Source organism: Aedes albopictus, chromosome 3 (assembly GCF_035046485.1).
Source record: "Aedes albopictus strain Foshan chromosome 3, AalbF5, whole genome shotgun sequence".
NCBI classification, from domain to species: Eukaryota; Metazoa; Arthropoda; class Insecta; order Diptera; family Culicidae; genus Aedes; species Aedes albopictus.
In genome coordinates, this window is record NC_085138.1 from 390678217 (window position 1) to 390697811 (window position 19595).

The 19595-nt window shown below is 39.4% G+C and overlaps 1 protein-coding gene across 1 annotated transcript; it reads left to right on the plus strand.

The window, feature by feature from the left end:
* Positions 1 to 6733: 6733 nt before the first annotated feature.
* Positions 6734 to 8392, plus strand: LOC115268300 (venom serine protease-like). The gene is made up of 4 exons (XM_029876332.2): positions 6734 to 6813; positions 6891 to 7117; positions 7174 to 7495; positions 7555 to 8392. The coding sequence occupies exons 1-4, from the start codon at positions 6795 to 6797 to the stop codon at positions 8187 to 8189; spliced, it is 1203 nt and encodes a 400-aa protein (XP_029732192.2). The 5' UTR covers positions 6734 to 6794; the 3' UTR covers positions 8190 to 8392.
* The last annotated feature ends 11203 nt before the right edge of the window (positions 8393 to 19595 follow it).

The window sequence follows — 19595 nt, forward strand, 5'->3', positions numbered from 1 at the left end:
ATGCCAAACAACTTTGTCGAAGACCGCGAAGTGATCCGACAGCTGTGAAAAAAGTTATACCTTAGGAAAAGTGAGGCAAAGTATTGAGATTTCATTATTGATATTATTCCTTTACATGTATTGAAAAAAAAAAACAATAAAGTTTATCCTCACTTTACCTAGGGTATAACTTTTTTCACAGACGTCGGATCACTTTGCGATCTTCGACAAAGTTGTTTGGCATATAGTCACCTACAAAATACCAAAGGGTTTGATTATTGAACGCTTACAGTGCCACCTAGCGGCCAAATTGGAAAACTTTAAATTTCTGCATACATTTGGCCAAGTTTTCCCATGCAAACTTCAAGCGTTTTGAGCGCCCCCTTGGGCTCAACTGAATTTGGTCAAATTTTGAACGTAGTTTCTGGGAGTACAACACAACTGATTTAGGAGGTAAGACTTAGCATTTTTCGCAATTTTTGTTTTTCATATAAGTGTGAGCCACCTTAGTGCAGATGCAGGTCGCTGTTGCGCGATCGGCTATTTTGAGTTTTGCTTCGTTCGACGGCAAGAAACCCAGACAATCAGTAATGGAGAGGTACATGGAGGCAAGTAAATGGATGAGCTTGTTCCATACTATTTTTTACTGTGAAAATTTAAAGGGTTGATTGTTTAATAACGTATTAAGATAATATTTCAGTAATCATCATAGATGCTTTTATCGTCATTATTTTGTCTGTTCAGTCTATTTTTATATATAAAGTAGGGTTCTGAGCTGTAGGCCTGGCCGCTTTAATGCTTGTAATGCATTTCCAATGTACTGCAAGCATTAATAATGACAAGAAAAATGGTAGAATTAGTCGATTCTATCATTTTCCAGGATTCTTTCAATGAATGGCTGTGTATGTGTAGACTATAAAGAAGGGTTCTGAGCTGGATTCCGAGAGTAAATATTGAGAGACTATCTGACGTGAGTGGTGGATTGTTTGCTTCCTGCCGATATTGACCTTACTATAGTTGGGAGTTCTCGAACTGCGTACATTGAGAATGCTGTGCTAATCACAAGCCCCATTCATTGGTTCACTGTGCAATTTCGATTCCTCCGGTCAATCACGGAGTAGCAACTACGAATTGTGCGCTCATCTAAGCTCATTCTCATGTTTATGGAATTTTTGTAGTTTATTATTGCTCATACCCCCATTTATGAACTGTGCCAATTTCTGGTGGTGTTATTGAAAACAATGACTTTTTTTTGAATCGTTCACACTTTACCCCAGCTCATATACAGGGTGTTCAATAAGTTCGGATACACCATATAACTTCAATTAATTTTATATCTGTAATTCAGATTTTCAAAGTAAATGTATTTATTGAAAGGTCATATAACACTGATCAAATATAGCATATGGTTTTAAATAAAAAAATTTTCTACTTTTTTTATAAGCCTTAGATGTATCTAAAGTTTGTTAGCTCCGGCACGCTGGAATAATTTTCGATAAGTTGCTCAAGCTACAGAAGTCTAAAACGTTGACTTTTGAGTTTACATCTCACTATACTATATTAAAATAACTAAATTAATAGACAAAACCTTTACACTGCTATTTCAGTGATGATATGGTGATAAATTTGCAAGTTTAGTCAAAATGTGCTTAAATCTATGAAAAAAGCATAAAAACATTATATAAAGCCAATTTTGGTTCAAATTTGCCACAATAGGGATATAATCAAGTTTTGGAAAAGATAACTATGGATTAAACTGAGATATAACGCAGCCTTGCTTTTTGACAAAACAAAAATCATTAAACCAGGTACAGCGGCAATTTTAGCAATTTTAAAGATCAAAATAAAATGAGTCCGTATTTCACCCAATCTGAATCTTATAGATTATTTCGTATGGCCATAGTTGCTACCACTAATGCTGAGGACAACAACCTAATTTGATTTAACTTAACACCATTACTCAATAAAAGCTAGACGAAATACCAATGACAGACGTGCGTGCCGGCCAAAAGGAACTTGAGACACATTTTCAATTATTACAAAAGGATAAAGGACAGTTTATTTCAAAACATATGAGGGGCCCAGAATCAAAGGGGTGTAAGTGACCATTTTGTCGATTTTGAGATGAGCATATCATAAAATTCTACAGATTTCAAGCTTTCAGGAACTTTTTTAAGATTGTTTCTACGATGATTAGAAAAATTACAATAAATCAGAGAAAATTGTGTTGATTTTGAAACTCCATACATTTTGTATGGGATGAAAAATTGGTCAAAAACTTTAAACCTCATTTACTCGAAAGTGAGTTTTTGTCACTTACACCCCTTTGCTTCTAACGCCCTCATATACTGTATTTGATCAGTATTATGTGAGCTTTCAATTAATACATTCACTTTGCAAAACTGAATTACAGATGGGAAATAAATTCAATTTTACTGTGTATCCGAACTTATTGAACACCGTGTATTGTTGCAAGTAAGAATTGCTGGTGAAATGCATGACAGCATGCCTTTCAGACTGTTTCGTGAATTTTTGTGGTTGTTCCGGCCAGATAACAGAATCATTTTGATGTTTTTTCGCGAAATTTGAAAATCAATTACAAAGAGATACATAGATAGAAATCCGATGTCATTCAATGATAAGTTGTCCTATTCGTTTTCGTCGAGACTAGTTTCGTAGTTTCGCCGGCATTCTTTAAAAATTAATTCCGAGATCCCTCTTCCAAGAATACCCCAAACTTTTTCTTCCTGAGACTCTTCCAGGAATTCTTTTCATGTTTTCTCCACCATGTTTTCTTCGATCCCTCTAGGATTTCCTTCTGTGATTCCTCAGGGATCTATATCAGAGATTCTTCTTGGGGTTTCTTCTGAAGTTCCCTCTGAGCCCTACTAGGAATTGCTTCTGAGATTCCTAATAGATTCCATATCAGGAACTCCTTCCAGGATTCCTACTGGAACTTAAAGGGATTTCTTCCGGAGTTTTTTTTTTCTGAAGTTCCAGGAATTCCATCCGAGATTCTCTTAAAAGCTTCTGAGAAAACCAGTAGCAACTTGCTGGTGTATTTCCTCAAGGAAGTCCTGTAGGAGCTTCGTGAAGAATTTTATAAACAAAAAATGCAGGAGGAATATCTCAAAATACTCCCTAATAAACTCCTGAAGGGTTTGCATTGGAAGCATCCGAAAGAATTCTAGAATGAACGTCCAGAGGAATTCCACAAGGATCTACAGGAACCCTAGGAGGAAACCAGAAAAGAGTTATTCCTAGATGAATCGTGGATAGATTTCCTGAAGAGATCCTTGATTCAGTTTCTGAAACAATTCCAGAATTCCTGAAGAAATTTCAGAAGCAATTCCTGACAGAAGCCCAGAAATGAATCCCGGAGGAATCCCTGATGGAGCTCCCGTATAAATCCTGGTAGGAGTTCCCGAAAAAAAAAACCAGAAAGTAGTTCCTGGAGGAAGTTTCCGGTTAAATTACTGTAGGAGTCCCGGAAGGAATTGTTGAAGCAATCCCAGAAGTAGTTCCTGAAAGAATCTCGGAAGGAGCTCCGAGAAAAATCTCGAGGAATACTGAAAGAAGTTCATGTAGGGTTTCTGGAAGGATCTCATAAAGAATTTCTCAATAAATCACAGAAGGAGAAATCTCGATTAGAATTCCTGGAAGAAAACCCCGACAGAGTTTTGGAAGGAGTTTATGAAGGAATCTCGTAACGAATTCCTTAAACAATCCCCGAGAGAACTTCTGAATGAATCCTGCTTTAATTCCCAGGAATATTGGCTAAAAGTAAAAAAAAAAACTTCTATATACGTTCCAAAAGAAACTTTTAAGATGGAGTTCCTGGAGGATAAAGGAATCTAGAAAATCCTGAAGAAATCTTAGAAGGTGTTCCTTGAGAAATTGAAGAAAAAATCTCTGGAAGAACCTCGGAAGTACAGGAGGTGGCCAAAATGTTTGGGATAGCCAACTTTTTTTCTCTCTTAAAGTTCAACAAGCTGTAACTTTTCTTAGAGTGCATAAGAAATTCTCAAATTTTGACTGTTTATTAACCTATAATATGTGCATCTCTGGTAAAAAATTGGTTGTTTTTAAAAATAGTGTTTTATGAGAACGGTTCTAGCTTCGCAAAAGATTAACCTATAGAGCTCAAATTTGTACCAAAGATGCACATATAATAGGTCGGCAAACAATCAATATTTGAGAATTTTTGGCGCACTTTATGAAAAGTTACAGCTTGTTAAATTTTTTTGTGAGTGAAAAAAAAGTTGCCTATCCCAAACATATTGGCCACTCCCAGTACTTCCTGGAGGAATCCTGGCAAAATCTCTTGAAGAAATCAAAGTTCGAAGCTGATGAATCCTTGACCTTATACTTTTCCCAATCTCCCTGTTCGGGTCAGAAAAGAAACAAATTCGTTGTAGCAGTCGAAAGATCGCGCGGCTTAAAACTGTAAATATTTATTAAAGCTTAAGTTATTAGCTTTAGTTATTTTTAATTCTTGCTTACATTAAGAGTTTCTTATAATTTTAGATTTGACTTAACCAGCGCAAAATTCTCCAGATGTTAATTCAATCTAAAGCGCAACAAACAATTCAATTTATTTCAATATTGACTCCAATACAATAATTTCACCTTCTACTCACGTACCGTCGATGGGGGTGACAATGGGTCTGGGGGGTGAGATTGGGTTAAAACGGAGAAACATAAAATTTGAAATAGCTCATCAACTATCGCTAATTTATATTGAAAACTTTAAATTATTTCAAAGAGGAGATGTTTTTACACGTCATGATGAATAATAAGATGTTTAGCAATAATCGTTTTTTGTTGAATTTGTGGCTAAACTTATATGATGAAACTACTAGTAAATCACTCTGAAAAAATTTCTCCTTCGTAATGTTTAACACAAGTACCTAACCATAAATTTTCTTATAAGTGATAAGCTGTAGGTATTACCTGGTTGATGAAATGAAAAAAGCGGGATGTCATTGCTCTTTTTATTTAAAAATTCAATATTTTTGACCCTATGTCTAAATATTAAGAATGGGGGTGAGATTGGGTCAAGCAAGTTATCGCGTGCACATAACCTTATTTAAACTTCAACTTGTTATCCAGTCAACATTTGACGTTAGAGTGGTGCCATGTTTATCGTATCTTCATAAAAGCATGCTTTCTTTTGAAAATATGTCGAAAAGTGTCAAACGAGTGCCAAAAATCATTTATAACAATACACCCATGCATTTGGACAGCTCCTTTAATCATCAGTTAATCTTTAGAGTACTGCAATATCGTAAGCTCACAAAATAGACTTAATAGCGTTCCTCTATCTCGAGATGGAGTGATTTGCTTTAGCAATATAGAGGCCAATGATCATGTACTGTACATAAGGTTTGGTTAAACATTTCTTATGCAGTATACTAAAACTATCATGTTTTTTTTACAATCAATCTTTCTATGCACCCTCCCTCATTATAATCCCCCCTCCTCTCATGAAGGTTGAAACTCTGAATGAGGATGATTATGGTGGCTAAAAATGGCGATACAGCATACAAACGTTATTTAATCAAATTTCAACCATTTTTTCGGTTGTATTAGGCCTTTTAGGTGGATTAATCATCTTTTTAAATTACCTAAATATTAATTGGGCCTGATAACATTGTGTTTTAAGTAGGTTTACTAGATATGATCAATAAAATTAACTTATATTCTCAGATAGGCGATTTCGAATACTTTGACCCATTCTCACCCCCTCTAAGGGGTGAGATTGGGTCAATTTTCAATCATTTGTTGTTTAGTAAGCAATTCATATAACGTGATACTTTCTTGTTAAACTATCATTACCACATAGAAGAGTATACATACCAAATAAAAAGTTATTCCGACTTCATTTTCATTTGTTAATTAACAAACAATCTTTGAGTATCCTTTTTTGACCCATTCTCACCCCCAACGACGGTACTAGATAAATTTTAGAGAATTAATGGAAATTTAATAAATTTTGTATATAGGACTTAACGAAAATGTGTCTATTACTTTATCTATCTTCGTATTATTTTTAGTTCATATGTGAACTAAACTTTATCGCTATCGTCATGAAGTTTGTCAACCGGCGATAGGGATGTCCACTAGTATAGGACAAGCTTGGATGAAAAAAAATCCTCGTTCCAGTTGACTTTTTGGATTTCATTTAGGTCCCACATGAACTGTGCAAAATTTCAGCGCGATCGGTGAAACTATAATTTATCGCAAGCGGTTGAAAGTTTGCATGGGATTTACTATGGAAACTTGCAGAAAAATCCCAGAGGTCGTTCCTTGTCACCTTAATCCAAATGAATCAACGATTCTTGTAGAAAATTCATCAACGAATAATTCTATCGAATATCACAAAGCGATTGGATACTTGTAAAAAAATTTTTACCAGTAATGATTCGACGAATGGCTCCTTACTTTGTTTCATTAGCAGAACTGCTGCTGTTGCTGGAAGTAGTGCTGGTAAGCACTAGGAAACCACAATTGATAATTTTCAAAATGATCGATGAAATGGTTTTCAAATGATCACTCAAAAGCAGTGTTCCAAATCTGAGTGTGGTGTACTTTAGCAGAATCATATCTCAGAATAATGTTGCCTCTTGACAATGAGACACTGTCCCGTGGAGGTGAATGTCAGTGTTATCAGCCAGATAAACTAACATGATGTAAACATTTTGCGGACGTTCATTTATCTCGTAAATCATATTTTTTGGAGATAAAAAGTAACTTTGGCAAATTGCCCAACCACCCGCTTGACGAAATCTGTAGTACCGTGGACCTATTGCAAAATGCACGTTTATCTATCCGGTTGGTACCATCATATCTTGGATTCTACGATTCTTGACCTTTCATTTCTGAATGTACTGTGTACTGCGGTATTTCAGTTTCGATAACTATAGTTACTATATTCAGTGCGTTGGCGAGGGCCGATGGACTGGGTGTATTCGCGATATGTGACACAGTGCGAACCCTACAGGACAATGAAGTGCTGTATATTCAATCGCCAGGCTATACAAACTACTACAAGCCTAACACGAACTGCCGCTGGAGACTCAGCGCACCTACCGGATACCATGTCTACATGAACTGCTATGATGTGGTTCTCCCTAGTGTAAGAGTGGTCTAGGCAATTGAGATCTGAATTCACGAATTTGTATTCCCTTTCAGAGTACCAATTGTTTGGGCGATCGCATTGAGGTTTCATTCAATGGCAACGCTTTACTGGCGGGAGCCACTCGGTATTGCGGTATGTCCACGTTTATTGTACAATCTACCGCCAACAAGTTGACGGTAGCTTTGAAGACTACAAAGACTTCTGCAGGAGGTCGACTTCGGTGTCAAATCTTAGCGACGCCCCCGGCATGTGACTGTGGCCGTCGAAGAATGGTGAAGATCGTTAACGGCATGCCGACTTTGGTGAACGAATTTCCCATGATGGCTGGATTAGTGAGTTTGTCTGCGAGAAACGTTTTCTGTGGTGCAACAATAAGTATGTCGTCAGAATTTGTTGACAATGTTTTAAATGACATTCTTATTCTATGATTTCAGTATCAAATCGTCATGCTCTGACTGCTGCACATTGCTTGACTGGCCAGAAAATTGCCAACACCGCTCTCTTGGTGGGTGATCACGATCTTTCCACCGGAGTGGATACTCCTTACTCTGTGTTGATTCCGATCAGTACTTTCACAGTTCACAATGGCTATCGACCGCAATCCACCGCCAACGATATAGCTATGGTACGCACACGAGATCAGATAATTTTCAACGCTGGAGTTGGTCCGGTATGTCTACCATGGCGATGGTCAACGGCAACCTTCGACAACATGCTGGTGGAGGGTGTTGGATGGGGAACAACGGATTTTGGGGCACCGGCTTCGTCAGTGTTACGGAAGGTCAATATGAACGTGGTCAGCTATGAGACATGCCGACAGATGATGAACAGTTCGGAAGTTACGAAGAATCAGATTTGCACGTACGCGGATGGGAGGGATACGTGCCAGTACGATTCGGGAGGACCGGTGTTCTACACTAATCCTAACACCGGAGTGGTGTATCACATTGGGGTGATAAGCTATGGAGTAGCTTGCGCTAGTGCTTATCCGAGTGTGAATACAAGGACTACATCCTACCTGGCATGGATCAAAGCTAATACGCCTGGAATAAAGTATTGTGAAAAGTAAATCCAGGGATCATATATTTCATGGTTTTGAGTTCAGTAATCTATCAATTACACAGCGTAACATTTTTTTGTCTCAAGAGCAAACTTATGTGTCTCTGGCAGATTTTCGGCCGCTGAATCCGTATTCGGGCTCGGATTTGCTCCAGCACGTCATAATTTTGAGCTATACCTCAATTTATAGGGCAAAATATGTGATTTTAGGCTTTCTTGACTGCAAGCCAAAGCATGAGAATATTTTTTTTAAGCAACCAAAGGGTAGAAATTTCAATTAACGTGCTAATTAACGCCAATTAAATTTGAAACACTTAAGCATTTTATGCTAGTACGTAAGCTTTTATGCAACTTTTTGGAGGGTGACTTGTATGAGGAATATCGTATCTAGCATAAATCGCCTAAAACAATCAAATTCGTTTTGATAAAACGAAATATTTGCATGTCGTCAATTTATGTACCTTTTGATTGCTTAAAAAGAATATTCCCATGCTTAACCCACCATCAGTCGCATCAAAAAAAGTTACACGAGCGGTCGCGTCGTGTACTCAGTACACGGCATACGTTTTCAATTATGGTTTATATGCTTTACTAGATACAATGTTGGTGTCTTCGGCAAAAATGTCGAACTGGATAATGGGCGTCTGATAGTGGACATGTGGAACCGGTCAACACGATCTGGTCCTGTCCCGGGTGTCGGAATGGCCCTCGCGGGAACCTGTTTCGTGGACATTCCAGTTATGGCACCAAAACTAGGCATGCGACGGCTCTATCTTCATGATTTTTCATGTACATCATCTTAGTAACCGTGGAAAGTACCAGTGCCCTTCCTTGGCCAACTCGTGGCCACCGGAATGTGCCCTGGAGGAACCTGTTTCGAGGACATTTTGACCATGACACCAAAACTAGGCATGCGACGGCTCTATCTTCATGATTTTCCATATCAATCATCTTAGTAACCATGAAAATGACTAGTGACCTCCATGGCCGTCCCGTGGCCACCGGAATGTACCCTGGAGGAATCTGTTACAAGGACATTTTGACCATGACGCCAGAACTAGGCATGCGACGACTTTATCTTCATGATTTTTCATATCCATCATCTTAGTAATAATGAAAATGATCAGTGACCTCCCTGGCCAACCCGTGGTCACAGGAATGTACCCTGGAGGAACCTGTTTCGAGGACATTTTGACCATGACGCCAAAACTAGGCATGCGACGGCTCTATCTTCATGATTTTCCATAACCATCATTTTAGTAACCATGAAAATGACCAGTGACCTCCCTGGCCAACCCGCGGCTACCGGAATGTACCCTGGAGGAAAATGTTTCGAGGACATTTTGACCATGACACCAAAACTAGGCATGCGACGGCTCTATCTTCATGATTTTCCATATCCATCATCTTAGTAACCATGAAAAGGACCAGTGACCTCCCTGGCCAACCCGTTGCCACCGGAATGTACCCTGGAGGAACCTGTGTCGGCTTTGACGCCAAAACTAGGCATGCGACGTCTTTATCTTCATGATTTTCCATATCCATCATTTTAGTAACCATGAAAATGACCTGTGACCTCCCTGGCCAACCCGTGGCCACCGGAATGTACCCTGGAGGAACCTGTTACGTGGACATTTTGACCATGACGCCCAAACTAGGCATACGACGTCTTTATCTTCATGATTTTCCATATCCATCATCTTAGTAATAATGAAAAGGACCAGTGACCTCCATGGCCATTCCGTGGCCACCGGAATGTACCCTGGGGGAATCTGTTTCGAAGGCATTTTGACCATGACGCCAAAACTAGGCATGCGACTACGTAATTTTTCATATCCATTGTCTTAGTTACCGTCACTGGTTCAGTGACCTTCCTGGCCAACCCGTGGTCACCGGAATTTGCCTTGAAGGAACCTGTTTTGAGAACAATTTTGACCAAGGCGCCAAAACTAGGCATGCAATGGCTCTATCTTTTTGATGTTATATATCTTGGGTAAATCGCCAATTGTTACACACCTTGAAAACTCGCCAATTGTTGCACATCCCATAAGAAAAGCATGGAGTGTGCAACAATTAACGAGTTTTTAAGGTATGCAATAATTGGCGATTTAGTAACCGTGAAAAAGACCAGCGCTCACAGTTCCTACTCTATATGAGGGCGGTCATACATATGATTTTCACTTATAGCATGATGGATCTGTTAATTTGATGTATACTTGCCTCCCAAAAGCGTTTTTTGTATTGTTTATAAAAATGGGTTCAATCTAATTTTTAGTTTTGTAATTCTCGAATAGAAAGAAATAAAAAATAGTTTTTTTTTGCTTCACGGAGCCGAATTTTGTAGCTTGTAGTTTTGTAGTTTTGATTACTAAATGATTAGCATACAGTCATACCTTGGTATAACGTAGCCTCGATATTAAGTAACTTAATATTATGTAACCTTCCCCTCAATATAAGTGGAAATGGCAATTATGCGACTGAATCAGGGTTATACCAGTATAATCTTAATTTGATTCTATAATTGCTCATTTCCATTTTAAATCAACCTTAAGTTTGCATGTAAAGTAATGATGCTCTAAATACACCGTATAGCTGCATGCAATAAGGCTTCAGCACCGTGGTCACTTGGGATGGCACACCATTTTGACGTTTGGCGGTGCGATAACTCCAAATTTGTTGCACTTACCTGACTTACAGGTAAAAAGCATTGCAGTTAAACCGTTCGCACCGACTGAACGTCTACTGCCGTATACTGTACTTATTCTTGACATATCATTCCTACTGAAGCATACCTAGCCTGGTAAAATTTTAGATCCCTGGTAAAATTTTAGAAGAGAGTTCAAAATGTGCAGAATAAGTTCCAGCAAATTCTAGCAAATACTTCTTGAGCAGGAATAGTTAAAGTATTAGAGCATTGCAGGTATGAGTGGGAGAATCCCCGTAGAAATCTTTAAGGGAATGGCAGGATGAATTCTTGCAAATATCCCTGGAATCCCATGGGGAATCCTAGAGAAACACCAGGTAAAATTCCCGGAGGAATCATATCGAGAACTTTTGGAGTAATTTCAAAGCCATTTCTAGAGAAATTCTAGCAGATTTAAGCCAGTAGGAGTAAATGGAAAAGTTTGAATCCTTGAAAAAAAAAAAACTCTAGAGGAAATCCTTCAAGAATTTCAGGATAAACCACAGAAGGTATTTCATTAAGAAACTCCTGGGTGAATTTCCGAGTAAATTTTGGAGGAATCCCAAGAGGATAGGAAATTTTGCATTTTCCACTGCTGTAAATGAAATGATGTATACTCCAACGCAACTTATAATCACAGAAACAGATAATATTTGACGCTTGAGCAGTTCGAGATGTAAAAATGGAAAAGAATCTTGTTTTATGCGATATTGGTTTAAATAGTTGCATTTAAAAAGGTATGCTATAAAATTGACTTTTGAAGATAGGTTTATAAAATACAACGATCAAAAAACATGTAAGAAAGGCTGAAATCATTATAGGGTGAATAATATAATTTTTGTTGTTACGTTATATCGAGGTATGACTGTATACTAATATTAGTTTGAGCGATCCACGGTACTCACAGCTGCTTAAGAATAGTGAAATGTTATGTATAGAGAGGGTAAAAGCTGTCAGTTTTCAGTGCATTAAAGATACGACTCTTAAGTGACTAATCTAGTCGCAAACGGTCGCAGCTGAACTCGTCAGTAAATTATTGTTTTATATTATAGGGAAGCTTTACAAAAGAACGTCCGAAGAGATCGTAAGGGGAACCATTTTTCAGGCTTGTTTAATATTTTCAGTTTTTTAGACTTAGTTGAAGAATCATAAGCCAGTCACACTTATTCAAATAAGATGATAAAGTACAGCATCTGAATTTACATTCACATTATTTTCAATCATATAAGAATCGAACACAATCAACTAAATACATGCTGAATGGTAGAGTGATGAATGCAAACGACTGAAATTTTAAAAAAATCAATAAACTTTATGTTACCACAATGATATCACAGTTGATTGTGATCAAAGTTTTAGACCTATGGTGGAACCACTGTGCAGCGTCCTTGCATTATGAGAAGTGTGCAGTTCGCAAGTTTTTTTTGCCTATCTGGATTTGTGGAAAGTTCAGGTAAGGAATTGCTCAAGAAATGAGGAAGGTTTTGATTTTTCTTGACTCCAGTACGGAACTGAGAAGAAACGTCAAATCAAATAGAGCTCTCTGTGTTGAATTTCTTGACCGTAACGGTAAAGAAAAAATAATGCACTGAACAGAAATTACTTGAGCGATACCTAGCATAAACTCGTGGTCACCGGAACATGTCTTAGAGGACGGCTCTATCTTCATAATTTTTATATTCATTGTCTTGGTAACTGTTACCCCCAGTGGCCACTAGTGTAACAGAAAGGTCACTGGTCCTATTTTGGTAACGAAGATGAAAAAATACGAAAAAAAAACATGAAGAGCCATAGCATGCCTTGTTTTGGCAACATGGGCAAAATGTGTTCGGAACAGGTTTCTTCAGGGAAAATTCCAGTGGCCAGAAGTTAACCAGAGAGGTGACTGGCACTGTTTACGATTACAAAGATGATGTACATGAAACATCATGAAGATAGAAAACCACTATAGCCACAGTTGTGAACACGTGATTATTCAGTATAAGCATGCTGATGGTGACAGGTTCGATTCGCGGTCGATAGAGGAACTTTTCGTAAAGGATTTTTTCTTGACTTCCTTCGTTATAGAGTATCTTTGTGCCTGCCACACGATATACACATGCAAAATGATTATATGCAGAGGAAGCTCTCAGTTAATGACTTTGGAAGTGCTCATAGAACACTAAGCTGTGAATCAGGCTTCGCCCCAGTACGGACGTTACACAAAAAAGAAAAAAATGAAGATCATGGAGATAGAGCCCTTGCATGGCTGGTAGCCACGGGTTAACCAGAGAGGACACTCACAGTTTTTATGGTTAAAAAAAGATGATGGATATGGAAAATCATGAAAATAGAGCTGTCGCATACCTCGTTTTGTCGTCATGGTCAAAATGTCATCGAAACAGGTTAATCCAGGGCACATTCCTGTGGCCACGGGTTGGCCAGGGAAATCACTGATCATTTTCATTATTACTAAGATGATGGATATGAAAAATCATGAAGATAAAGTCGTCGCATGCCTAGTTCTGGCGTCATGGTCAAAATGTCCTCGTAACAGGTTCCTCCAGGGTACATTCCGGTAGCCACGGGTTGGCCAGGAAGGTCACTGGTCATTTTCATGGTTACTAAGATGATAAATATGGAAAATCATGAAGATAAAGACGTTGCATGCCTAGTTTTGGCGTTAAAGCCGAAACAGGTTCCTCCAGGGCATATTCCGGTGGCCACGGGTTGGCCAGGGAGGTCACTAGTCATTTTCATGGTTACTAAGATGATTGATATGGAAAATCATGAAGATAGAGCCGTCGCATGCCTAGTTTTGGTGTCATGGTCAAAATGTCCTCGAAACAGGTTCCTCCAGGGTACATCCCGGTAGCCACGGGTTGGCCAGGGAGGTTACTGGTCATTTTCATGGTTACTAAAATGATGGATATGGAAAATCATGAAGATAGAGCCGTCGCATGCCTAGTTTTGGCGTCATGGTCAAAATGTCATCGAAACAGGTTCCTCCAGGGTACATTCCTGTGGCCACGGGTTGGCCAGGGAGGTCACTGATCATTTTCATTATTACTAAGATGATGGATATGAAAAATCATGAAGATAAAGTCGTCGCATGCCTAGTTCTGGAGTCATGGTCAAAATGTCCTTGTAACAGGTTCCTCCAGGGTACATTCCGGTGCCACGGGACGGCCAGGGAGGTCACTAGCCATTTTCATGGTTACTAAGATGATTGATATGGAAAATCATGAAGATAGAGCCGTCGCATGCCTAGTTTTGGCGTCATGGTCAAAATGTCCTCGAAACAGGTTCCTCCAGGGCACATTCCGGTGGCCACGAGTTGGCCAAGGAAGGTCACTGGTACTTTCCACGGTTACTAAGATGATGTACATGAAAAATCATGAAGATAGAGCCGTTGCATGCCTAGTTTTGGTGCCATAACTGAAATGTCCACGAAACAGGTTCTCGCGAGGGCCATTCCGACACCCGGGACAGGACCAGATCGTGTTGACCGGTTCCACATGTCCACTATCAGACGCCCATTATCCAGTTCGACATTTTTGCCGAAGACACCAACATTGTATCTAGTAAAGCATATAAACCATAATTGAAAGCGTATGCCGTGTACTGAGTACACGACGCGACCGCTCGTGTAACGGTCTGGTTCAAAAAAAAGTTACACCAGCGGTCGCGCCGGTGTACTGAGTACACATTCAAAATGTGAGGTTAGAATTACGTATTTTTCGAGTACTTTCCGTGCATTCTTTCGTCTTTTTTCTGCCTTACTAACAAGAATCCACTCTTCTTCTTGGAATAGGACCAACACCCGGTTCAATTTGGTGCGAATTTCGATTATTTTTTTGCATTTTTCTGAGACGCGTGTACTCAGTACACGCAAGCGACTGATGGTGGGTTAATGGCTTGCAGTTAAAAAAGCCCAAAATCACATATTTTGTCCTATAAATTGAGGTATAGCTTAAAATTGTGACGTGCTGGAGCAAATCTGAGCCCGGATTCGGATTCAGCGGTCCGAAATCTGTCAGAGACACATAAGTTTGCACTTGAGACAGACCAATAGTTAATTTTTGTAACGCCCTTTATCTACCGGATATTCTTTTCGACGGTCTCGAGAAATTCCATCTACGGAGTTTGTTTATTAACAATCGAGCCCTTCTGATGATTTTCCTATCACATAATCTTCAACAGACAGAAATACTGTTATGAGATAGACTACGTCTATCTATGGACTCTCCAGGTTTGTAGTTTGACTGGTTTACATTAAGAGGCATGTTAGCTAGTTGGACATCACGGATGTTATCGACGATTGTAACCGTCAGCCTGACTCTTCTTCATAAAGTAGAAAGACGTCAGCGTCACTCCCAAAAGAGACCATCTACCAGGTATAGAACGGATCGTTGGGACTTTTCAAAAACTCAGTTTTCCAAATTATTACGGTTGTCAATAGATGGTGAGTATCCAAGAAATTTGGCCGCCAGTACTAAATCAATAGAGATATCTCAGTTTGTTGACCGGGGATTCCTAAAACTCAAAACTTGCTAAGTGAATAACATCATTGGCTTTGCGTCGTCGATGTCGAACATCATCAAAGACCATAGGCAGGATTGCTTAAAGCTTGTAGGTCAATACAGTAACAAATTTTGAAAACGACGTATAATCAATACTACACCATTGATTATACGTCGTTTTCAAAATTTGTTACTGAATACGGCAGTCAAGCAGGGCAATGCTAAACTAAATAAAGCTGAATGCGCCGAAGTCTACCCAGAAAGACGCCCTAGCATTCGTCGATATATTTAGCCTAAACTAACAACTAAGAAGGAATCTCAAGCGCACGTCATTGAAGGAACTAGCACTCGGCGCTCGCTAGACTACCCCCGACTTGCAAGATCATCGACATTACGTCCACTAAGTCTAACATAAGTAAGGACCTTAAAACGATCCTGATGCGACTTCGTAAATCGATGGACAATGCCAAGTAAGATCGTGAGAGACTCGTGAAGACTGCAGCAGCGACAGAACCGGCGAGCAAGGCTAGGCGGATACTAATCCCAAAGGTCGGCAGTAATACCAGCAAGTCGGACCTCAGGCAGGCGCCTCGGAAAGCTGGAAAGAGTGGGCCTGAAAAGGCTGGCCCAAAGGCTGGCCTGTCCCGGATGGAAGGGAACAGGGAGTTGCGACCGTTGTTAAGCGCTCAGAAACCACAGAGTAGGGCGAACAAAGGGGAGGACCCCCCTTGGATAAAATTCGAGCCGAAGAGCAAGAAAAAAAAAACCGCAAGTCGAGGAGATCAGGGACGCCAAACCAGGAAGGCGTAGAAGAGCAGGTGCCTGGCGCGTGATTCATCAAGACCGAACAGTCTAAGTATTCGGACGTCTTGAGGACAAAGAAGCTCGTGGATCTGGGAGCCGACGAGTATTGAACGTACTCGTATGAGTGAAATGATCCTAGAGCTTCAACAAGGGTCACAAGGGCGTCTGATGGAAGAAGTCTTTGGCGAAGGGGTCGAAGTGAGGGCTCTTACAGCAGAGGCGACTCTGAAGGTGAAGAACCAAGACGAAGTCACTGAAGCGGAAGAACTCAGTGCAAGGTGCAGGTGGCCACCGCAGCCGTTCGGCTACGGAAGGGATCGGCAGGGACACGGGTAGCCTTGGTACAGCTATCCGCGGCGGACCTAAATATGTCCGTAAAAGTAGGGAAGATCAAGGTGGGTCAGTCAGTATGCCATCTGACCTTCCATGAGCCACCGAAGGATTGCTTCGGGTGTCTGGAACCAGGACACAAGTCATGCAGGAGATGCGGCGCCGATGGCCATAAGGCACAAGACTGCACCAGTCCACTTATTTGTCTGATCCCATTTGGAAACCCGTGAACAACAGGCACCCAACGGGTGGTCCAAGGTGCCTGGCCTTCAAGAAAGCCGCAGTGAAGAAATCACAGTGCAGGTAACGCAGCTGAACGTGAATCACTACAGTGATAGACATTCGTTTAGCCGAGGCTAAAAAAATTTCAAAAAAGTGCCAGGAAACTCATACAAAAGATTTTATGATAAAACTTTTTTATCGTAGTGATAATATATCTAGTACTGTTTTATAAAAATGTGATGCATCACACTTACATATACACTGAAACAAAAACGAGGGTAAAAACCCTTCAAATGTCATTTTTTGCCTAGACATTCATTTGGCCGAATTGTACAATTTTTAGAATTCCATAATACACCAAAACCTCCATTTAGGTAATGGGTCGGGACTGCCTAAATAGAATTTTTACCTAAATGGATTCATTACCTAAATGGATTCAGTTCATTACCTAAATGGAGTACAAGGTTGCAAAGAAGTTTAACTAGGGAGAGTAACTCGAATAGGAGATTTAAAGATGGTCATGCGGAGTTTCAGAGAACTTTCAAGGGAGTTTCTGTAGGGGAGGGGCTTCAGGGGCGTTTTCGGGGGTTTTGAAGGGTCTCAGGTGAGAATTGTCATGCAAATGACTAGCTGGGCGCGGAACACAAAAAACCCTGAAAAATTCCGCCAGACTGAAAAATTGTTGAATGTCGGGTAAATTTTTATCGTATGTTGGGCCACTGTTGGACCAACATCGAACAACTGTTGGGTCTATGTTGGGTTTGAAGGCCAAAATAAAAACAGGTGAATGATAGGTTAATGTCGGGTATGACGTCATCAATCATAAGTACTCCAACTGTTCTGAACACAACCAAATTCTATTTAGGTAACGTTACCTAAAAGGAGGGACCTAAATAGATTTTACCTAAATGGATCCTACCTAAATGGAGGTTTGAGTGTAAAAAACTATCAAATTTCGAAAAATATCCAACAAAGTCATTTTGTATGGTGATCTGCATTATAGATCGACTTGTAAATCATGAATTAGATCGTTTTTGGAAGTGTTGCCATATTAATTTTGCATGCATCTCATATAAACTTGTCATAATATTTTAAATGTTTCTCAATTGAGATTTGATGTAGTTATTTTTATCGGAAGTGTTTCAAAAGAATCTAATGAAAGTTTCATGAGCAAAGCAGGTTGAAATTTCGCGAAAAACAACGTTTTTAACAGAAAAAAAATAACACAAACCATCAAAAAATCACGTATCAAAATATTGTTTTGATGAAATATGATGGTTTCACTTGCATAAATCACAGCGTTTACTACTATTACGTCTTCTAATAGCTCCCAATATCTTCTAGACTGTATTCTGGCTGAAATAATATACATTGGACGGCTCATATTTCGAGAAATGGCACCGAAAGTATTCAAATTTTTAGCATGAACTACTTGTTTCATAATTTAGACATTCTTTTCAAATAAATCATGTTGAAAATAAATGTGGTTCACAACTAAGACTCATTTATAATATATTTCTTCAGATTGAATGAAATAATCCAATTATTTAACCAAATCTTGCATTTTGGTATGAGCATCTGCTTTTGAATAAACAGGGTACACAAAATCTGACACTTCTTGCAGTTCTTTCACTTTGCAGTCTTCTAACTCATTTAGTAATGGTAATATCAAACAGGTATACTCCACAGGCATTGAGGCACGTATTTATTTCAATGCAGAACTATTTATTTTAGCTTTTATCAATCCCATTTTAAAGTTTAACCAACCAAAAACCAATATACTTATTTTTTCATGACATTTTATGCAATAATTTGAACATTTCTGACAATAATTCTGTGCCATATTTTCAAAACTGCTAATCTAGCTTACGTTTGAGTGTTTACAGAAATCAGTTTTCTTAAATAAATTTGTTTATTGTCGCTTCTCCTTATCGGGACATTTTTTTATAATATTTCTCTGAATTTCAAAAATAAATAAACTTTTAAGGTCAAATATCTTGCTAACACGTCATAAACTAAATGCCTTGGAGTATATTCTCGAAATATACTCACGAAATTGCAAAAAATCTATTGAAAACAAATTTTTCATTTACCTCGGCTAAACGAATGTCAAGGCAAAAAATGAAAATTTGAAAAGTTTTTACCCTCGGTTTTGTTTCAGTGTATATGTAAGTTTAATGTATCACATTTTTATAAAACTGTACTAGATATACTATTACTACGATAAAAATGTTTTATCATAAACCCTATTGTATGAGTTTCCTGACACTTTTTTTGTTCTCGGCTAAACGAATGTCTATCACTGTATGACGCAGCTCAAAAACTGTATTGTCAGGCGGTTTCTGTGAGGAAGACGGATATCGCCATGGGTCCAGAAAAATGGTGGCTATATATGGACGACGTGTAAATACCCGTCCAGGAGTTGGTGTCTACTACCTATGAAGGCTTCGTTGTCACCAAATTAAACGGAGTCTTCTTCTGGTGTTATGCGCTTCCACGGTGGTCGATCGAACAGTTCACGCAGATACTGGACTGTATGACGACCGTGCTGTCGATATCAAGAGTATACCTTTACTCGGAACGGTGCGATGTCGATTATTGACATCACTGGCCTGGCCTGGCCTAACAAGTAGTTCGAACTGGACAGTAGACGGTAGCTACACTCACAGCGATCGCCTGGCGGTTCGCAACAGTATTGTACGCACCGAGAGTCCCGGCACTGGTTTTTCTCACTAAGACTGGTTCTTACGGGTCGTTACAGTATCGACTACAACGACAGCAGGCAGCGGGTAGAGGAAGTGGCGGCTAGGCCAAGGCCAAGCCCTCGAAGGTGGAACATCATACTTCGACGAATGGGTATTTAGGGAGGCACTCC

Bases quoted from the DNA above. Each gene is read 5' to 3' on its own strand.
- LOC115268300 (XM_029876332.2), top strand. The intron at 7,118-7,173 runs GTAAGAGTGGTC...ATTCCCTTTCAG, and splicing joins ATGATGTGGTTCTCCCTAGT to AGTACCAATTGTTTGGGCGA. The intron at 7,496-7,554 runs GTATGTCGTCAG...CTATGATTTCAG, and splicing joins TTTCTGTGGTGCAACAATAA to TATCAAATCGTCATGCTCTG.